Below are 8,340 nucleotides of genomic sequence, written 5' to 3' on the forward strand. Positions count from 1 at the left end.
GTTGTCGGGGGCCTTGTACAAATTCTTATAAAGGGCCCTCTATTTTTTAGATATATTCGATTTTTGGGCAACAATAGTGGCGTTTTTTATAAACGCCGCAATAGGTCCATTTATAGCAGCGTTTTCAATAAAAGCCGTAACAATGTGACATTTTTTTGAAAAACGACGCAATAAGTTCATCTATAGTGGCGTTTATTGGAAAAATGCCACTATAGATATACTTTTTTGGGGCCCTGCGCGGTCGCCCATTTCTCACCGCCCAGCCACGGCACTGGTCCGGACCCGGTCGAAGGTTAAACCTAATTACTAATGCTTATCAATTTGTTCATGTAGTGCCATCATAAATGGAGGGTCGATGTGTGTGAAGTAATGTGGAACGCTTTTTTTTAAAATCAGCAGATGCACTATATCATGTGCTGTTGCTGCTTAAGGAAGTATTGTAGCCTAATTGAGGAAGTATTGTAGCCTAATTGAGGACATTTGTTTTTAGAATTATATAATCTTAATGTATGTAATTTGGAGCTTAACCTCTTAATCTGATTTAAGGTCAAATATAATTTATTTTTATTTTATTAAAAAGATTAATTATAAATGAAATAAAAGTAGAATAGTGTTTGCTATCACATTCTAGTTTAGTTTTGTTATATAAGAGCTTATATAAACGCTCAAATACCTTATAGTTGCTTGTGTTCGAACTCCAGACCCTACTGATAATAATCATTCACTTGAGACTTTTAACGATAATAAGCATCTCTTTGACCATTGGAGTCGTTAAACTTAATTTAAAAAAATCCAACTCTATAAAATCAAATAAAAACCAATGAATTTCAATATTTTAGCCATATTATCCCACGTATGACCTTGGTCCTTTTATTTAAACATGACAGGCCGAACATTGCCTTTGTCGATAAAAGAGTTTTAGTATGACGATGTTATCATATGATTGAATTTCATTAAAATTTCCATTTGTACCTCACAAAATGTCTCTCTTTTATCTTGAATTATAGTAAAAAAAAATTAACCTTCCGGTTTCTAAGGCTTCACCTTGACTAATCTGATTGCTCTAGGTCCCACACTTAGTATTTATGGGTGAGTCTCCCAACGGAGATTTTCTGTATTCACAATGACTTGAACTCGAGACATACTTAAATGAAATTAAACTGCATATTACTTAACCAATCTAGTTGGTAAATTAAAGTAAATTTATTAAAATTTGATTTGGGCTGAATTTGCATGTAGTAGTTTCTTTTCCCTTATAAAAATGAAATATAATATATATAAGGGTAAATCACGCATTTCGTACATCAACTATCAGTTTTAGTCCATATTAATACTTAAACTTTCAATTTTTTTAAAACCATACATAAAATTTAATTTTTAATCATTTTAGTATCCGTCATTACAAATTTTACTTTTTGTTTTATTTTAATACTTGTTCAAAATTTAACGTTAAGTTTTGAAAAAAAATAAATATTTAGGTATTAAAATAGACTAAAACTGATAATTTAGGTACTAAACACGTTAAGTTTTTAACAGTGAGTACTAAAATGAAATGAAAACTAAATATTAAACATGGTTTTGAAAAGAATAAAAATTTAAATACTAAAACTGATAGTTTAATTACTAAATATGTATTTACCCTATATATAAACCCATGAAAGAAACATGGGAAAAAGCCCAAGAAGAGATGGTCTATTTCCACCAAACTTGTTGTGAAATTCGGGTTAATTTCCACCAATAACAGATTCACCGTGAAAACTATTATCTAGGTGACTAGTGTGAAAACGATTGTACTAAAAATCACCCCAAGGTAGATTCCCAGGAAAGAGGAGGGGTCACAATGGTCCCTCTTAAAACCCACTTTCCTTAGACAGAATTACCAAGACAAGTAATTTTAATAGGACAATAATTGACAACAACTATACCCGACAATAGCTATTAAATAGACATAAAAGAGAACACCAAAATATTTCACTAATAGAGGAAATATTACAAAGAGAGAAAGAATACAAATAGCCTTTAAAATAGAAGAAGGCTTATATTTGTGGGATGATTAACTAAGGAGGAGAAGGGCTTTATTTATAACAAAAGAATTTCCCCTCCTCCTTATACACAACCAATGTGGGACTTTTGCCAAAAACCAACAAATCTCCACCTTGGCAAATTCCACACACATCTCTAAAAAAAAACAATCTTTTAATTTGTAACAATATTGACCAAATCTAAACAATGTTTAAACTTGACCGCAGTTACCACTTTTGTCAACATATCAGCAGGATTCTCAGTGGTCCGAATCTTCTGGATTATGACTCCACCTTCTTCTAGAATCTCTCGTACAAAGTGATATCGAACATCGATGTGCTTCGTCCTTGCATGGTAAACCTGGTTCTTTGCTAAATGAATAGCACTCTGACTATCACAGTGCACTTTGATGTGCTTTTGTTCCATTCCCAATTCACCAAGCAACCCTTGAAGCCAAATTGCCTCCTTCACAGCCTCTGTAACTGCCATATACTCTGCCTCTGTAGTAGACAAAGCCACTGTTGACTGTAAGGTGGACTTCCAACTGACTGGTGCCTTTGCAAATGTAAACACATAACCAGTAGTTGATCGACGCTTGTCCAAATCACCTGCATAGTCTGAATCACAATACCCAACTACACACTGACCATCTTGTTTGTCCTGCTGAAAGACCAAACCAACATCTACGGTGTTCAGAATATACCGCAGAATCCATTTCACAGCTTGCCAATGCTCCTTTCCAGGATCATGCATATACCTGCTCACAACCCCAATTGCCTGTGAAATATCAGGTCTCGTACACACCATTGCATACATCAAGCTACCAACAGCACTTGCATACGGAACCTTTGACATGTATTCCCGTTCTGCATCATCCTTAGGTGACATGGATGCACCGAGCTTGAAATGAGGAGCAAGAGGTGTACTAACTGGTTTTGACATCTCATTTATGCCAAAACGTTTTAGTACCTTCCTCAGATATTCTTTCTGAGACAAACAAAGCCTCCCCAATTTCTTATCCCTTGATATCTCCATGCCTAGAATCTTCTTCGCTTCACCAAGATCCTTCATCTCAAACTCCCTGTTCAATTGAGTCTTTAGTTTCACAATTTCTGTCTGACTCCTGGAAGCTATCAGCATATCATCAACATAAAGAAGAAGATATATATAGGATCCGTCTTCTAGCTCACGTAAATACACACAATGATCATATTTGCTTCTTGTGTACTTCTGCCCTATCATAAACTTGTCAAATCGCTTGTACCACTGCCTTGGAGATTGCTTCAATCCGTACAACGATTTTTCTAATTTGCACACCATCTCTTCTTTTTCAGCAACTTTGAATCCATCTGGCTGAGTCATGTAGATTTCCTCATCCAAGTCTCCATGTAAAAAAGCAGTTTTTACATCCATCTGAACTAGTTCCAAATCCAACTGCGCTACCAAAGCCAACAAAATTCTGATGGAGGAATGTTTTACAACTGGAGAAAATACTTCATTATAATCAACTCCCTCCGTTTGAGCGTAGCCTTTAGCCACCAATCTTGCTTTGTAGCGGATGTTATTCTTGTCAGGAAATCCATCTTTCTTTGCATATACCCACTTGCACCCAATTGCCTTCTTTCCCTTGGGAAGACTAGCTAGTTTCCACGTCTGATTCTTTTGAAGGGATTGTATTTCTTCATTCATGGCAATCCTCCACTTTTTATGTTCTGAACTTTGAACTGCTTCATTAAAAGTGGCAGGAACGTCATCAATTGCAATTGGTGATGTAAAAGACCATATCAGCATAACGAGCAGGTTGTCTAATGGTCCTCTTTCCCTTTCTGAGTGCAATTGATTCATGTTGCTGTGGAGGTTCTTGGGTTTGAACCTCTTCTTCATCTGACTCTTCTTCTACCATAGGAGAGTCAACATCATTTTCTTTACTGGTTGGGACAAATTTGCTTCCTTCAAACTCCACCTTTTTGGGAGTTCCATCTGTCTGCTCCAATTTTTCTGAAGTCACCTTTCTCAACATGGTAGATTCATCAAAGGTAACATCCCTACTGAAGATTATTTTCTTTGTTTCTGGACACCAAAGACGATAGCCTTTCACACCAGAGGTGATCCCCATAAAAATCGCCTTCTTTGCTCTTGGATCCAGCTTTGACTCCTTAACATGGTAGTATGCAGTGGAACCAAACACATGTAAGGAATCATAATCTGTAGCAGGTACTCCAAACCATTTCTCTAATGGTGTTTTACCACCAATAGCAGTCGATGGTAAGCGGTTGACAAGGTGACAAGCATAGACCAAAGCCTCAGCCCAAAATTCTTTGCCTAACCCAGCATTAGACAACATACACCGAACCTTCTCCACTAATGTCCGGTTCATACGCTCTGCCACTCCATTCTGTTGTGGTGTACCTCTGACAGTGAAGTGCCTAACAATACCTTCCTCTTCACAGACTTTCAGAAATGGATCATTTTTGTACTCTCCACCATTGTCTGTACGGAGACGTTTGATTTTTCTGCCTGTTTGAGTCTCCATCATCTTTTTCCATTTAAGGAAAAATCCTAGCACCTCGTCCTTTGTCTTCATTGGATACACCCAAACTCTCCGGGAAAAATCATCAACAAAGGTGACATAATAGTGTGTTCCTCCCAATGAAGTTGTCTTGGAAGGCCCCCATACATCTGAATGAACATAATCCAAAATACCTTTAGTATCATGGATTGCTGTTCCAAATTTCACCCTCGTCTTCTTCCCTTTGATGCAATGCTCACAAAAAGCTAATTTGCAAGCCCGAGCACCCTTCAATAATCCTTGATCTATCAGTAATTTCAAGGATTTTTCACCAACATGCCCCAAGCGCATATGCCATAACCTGGTTGCTTCTGACTCCTGTTCATCAGTAGAAGCTGCCACTGCTGCTGTCCCAACAATTGTACTACCCAGAAAGTAATACACATTGTTTCTTTTTCGGATTCCCTTCATTATCACCAGTGCACCAGAGATAATCCTCATAATCCCATCTTTTGCCCTCACTTCTAAACCTTTTGACTCTAAGGTTCCCACAGAGATGAGATTTCTCATTAAATCTGGTACATAATGGACACCTGTTAAGGTTCTGATTGATCCATCCTGATTCCTCAAGCGAATTGAACCAATCCCAAGTGTGTCAAGAGGGGAATTATTTGCTGTGTAGACAATTTCACCTTTTAGTTCTTTAAAATCAAAGAACCATTCTCTATTGGGGGTCATATGGTGGCTACAAGCTGAATCTAACAGCCATGAACTGGAACAGCTGGTTGATGGCGTAGCAGCGAATGCGAAATCTGAATCTCCATCATCATACTCGACCACATTTGATTCTGAGACAGCCTTCCCCCTTTCAGGTTTGCCTTTATTCTTTAGCCTGGGACATTCTTTCTTCCAGTGCCCTTTTTCTCGACAAAAGGCACATTCATCTTTGCTCAATCTGGACTTTGACTTCGATCTCCCTCTGCTTCCTTTATTCTGACTCTTGGAACGGCCTCTAACAACAAGAGCTTCTGCTTCGACACTTGTGTTTTCTTGTTTGTCTTTCTTTCTCAATTCATAACTATACAAGGCAGCAGTTACTTCACTGAGAGACACATCAACCTTCCCATGAAGTAGAGTAGTTTCAAGATACTCAAACTCATCAGGAAGTGATCCCATCAACATGAGAGCCAGATCTTCGTCTTCAAAAGTCACGTCCATATTCATCAGATCAGTCACCAGCTGATTAAAGCTAGTAATGTGATCATTCATAGTGGTACCTGGTACATAGTTGAAGCGGAACAGTCTCTTTTTCATGTAGAGTTTGTTCTGACCGCTTTTCTTCAAAAATTTCTCCTCCAGTGCCTTCCACAATTTACTTGCAGAAGTTTCCTTAGAAAATGCATACTTCTGCTCTCTAGAAAGACACGATCGAATAGTACCACATGCCATTCTATTGATCCTCTTCCATTCTTTCTCCTCAACATCATCTGGTTTCTCTCCTTCAATAGCAATGTCTAGACCCTGCTGAAATAGGGCATCTAGAACCTCGCTTTGCCACATGCCGAAATGACCGGTGCCATCAAAAATCTCCACTGCAAATCTAACATTTGTCACAGCATTTCTTGCCAAAATTGAAGATGAAGAAGCGTCTGCCATTTCTGCTACAAATTCTATTTAATAGCTGCCAATGCAGAATGTCAATTATCCCAAGGAAATTTTTCTGATGTGGAAGATCAGCCTAAGCCGCAACCACAGAGCATACTAAAATAAACCAAGAGCGCTGATACCAATTGTTGTGAAATTCGGGTTAATTTCCACCAATAACAGATTCACCGTGAAAACTATTATCTAGGTGACTAGTGTGAAAACGATTGTACTAAAAATCACCCCAAGGTAGATTCCCAGGAAAGAGGAGGGGTCACAATGGTCCCTCTTAAAACCCACTTTCCTTAGACAGAATTACCAAGACAAGTAATTTTAATAGGACAATAATTGACAACAACTATACCCGACAATAGCTATTAAATAGACATAAAAGAGAACACCAAAATATTTCACTAATAGAGGAAATATTACAAAGAGAGAAAGAATACAAATAGCCTTTAAAATAGAAGAAGGCTTATATTTGTGGGATGATTAACTAAGGAGGAGAAGGGCTTTATTTATAACAAAAGAATTTCCCCTCCTCCTTATACACAACCAATGTGGGACTTTTGCCAAAAACCAACAAAACTAAAGCTATCATCTTTGCCTATACGTCTCGATTCAAACCATAATTCTATTTTCCATTTTCTTCAAACTCACTCGCACAATCCGCTCTGACCCCTTCTTCTTCTTCACCCTCTTCTTCTCCTTCACATTCACCATTTCCCCATCACCTCCCACAAACCAACAATGGGCAAAGTTGGTTCCTTGAGCGACAATGTCATCAAGAACATCATCCTCTCATACACCTACGTCTCCATATGGATCTTCCTCAGCTTCACCGTCATCGTCTACAACAAATACATCCTCGACAAGAAACTCTACAATTGGCCTTTCCCCATCTCCCTCACGATGATCCACATGTCTTTTTGCGCCTCCCTCGCTTTCCTCCTCATCAACCTCTTCAAATGCGTCGAGCCCGTTTCCATGTCCCGACACCTTTACCTCTCCTCCGTCGTCCCCATCGGCGCCCTCTATTCCCTCAGCCTCTGGCTCTCCAATTCCGCCTACATCTACCTCTCCGTCTCCTTCATTCAGATGCTCAAGGCCTTGATGCCCGTGGCCGTTTATTCCATCGGCGTTCTTTTCAAAAAAGAGAGCTTTAAGACGGACACGATGATCAACATGGTGTCCATCTCTTTTGGGGTCGCCATCGCTGCTTATGGTGAAGCTAGATTCGATACATGTGGTGTTATGCTTCAGCTCGGTGCGGTTGCCTTCGAGGCCACCAGGTTGGTTATGATCCAAATCTTGCTTACTTCTAAAGGCATCACCTTGAACCCCATCACTTCTCTGTATTATGTTGCACCGTGCTGCTTGGTTTTCTTGTTGGTGCCTTGGATTTTCGTTGAGTACCCTGTTTTAAAACGGACGTCGAGTTTCGAATTCGATTTCGTTGTATTCGGAACCAATTCCTTCTGTGCTTTTGCTCTGAACCTTGCCGTTTTCCTTCTCGTTGGAAAGACTTCTGCTTTGACAATGAATGTAGCTGGTGTTGTAAAGGACTGGCTTTTGATTGCCTTCTCTTGGTCTGTTATTAAGGACACGGTGACGCCGATTAACTTGTTCGGTTATGGTCTTGCTTTTCTTGGTGTTGCTTACTATAACCATGCAAAGTTACAGGCTTTGAAGGCCAAAGAAGCAGAGAAGAAACTTGCACAAGCTGATGTTGAAGCTGACAGGTTGTTGGAGGAAAAGCAAGGTGAGGGGAATGATAAGTGAGACTGAAGAGTCCCTTAATTTAGAACAAATGGGCAATTGATCAGATGAACATTATGGAAAGAGAGGGTTGCTAATAAGGATTATAAATGGAGATAAGAGTGGTTTGGATGATGATCAAAAGGGGTTTTTTGTTCTTTTTCTCTTTTGGATGCATTTGAGTTTTGGTATGCTGCTCTTAGGGCCATTCTTAGTAATATAAAGAGGGGGTGGGATTCACATCTGTTGCTTTATTGCACCAATTGATGTATGCTAGGAGAGGAAGAAGAATCTCCCATTCCCTTTATTTTATTTGTTCTTTCGTTTATTTATTCATTTCTGTTGTGTCTTCTCTTTCAGATGTTTACAAGTATTTCTGTAAGTACTCCTTCCATTGATGGAGTTTT

At 38.9% G+C, this 8,340-nt stretch overlaps 1 protein-coding gene across 1 annotated transcript; it reads left to right on the forward strand.

Annotated features, from left to right (window-relative positions):
• The first annotated feature begins 6,833 nt into the window (after positions 1-6,833).
• On the forward strand, positions 6,834-8,107 carry LOC120157367 (probable sugar phosphate/phosphate translocator At5g25400). The gene has a single exon (XM_039168515.1). It carries the CDS (start codon positions 6,926-6,928, stop codon positions 7,955-7,957), a length of 1,032 nt encoding a protein of 343 aa, XP_039024446.1. The 5' UTR covers positions 6,834-6,925; the 3' UTR covers positions 7,958-8,107.
• The last annotated feature ends 233 nt before the right edge of the window (positions 8,108-8,340 follow it).

The sequence above is a fragment of the Hibiscus syriacus genome, unplaced genomic scaffold (assembly GCF_006381635.1).
Source record: "Hibiscus syriacus cultivar Baekdansim isolate YM2019G1 unplaced genomic scaffold, ASM638163v2 tig00111248_pilon, whole genome shotgun sequence".
NCBI lineage: Eukaryota > Viridiplantae > Streptophyta > Magnoliopsida > Malvales > Malvaceae > Hibiscus > Hibiscus syriacus.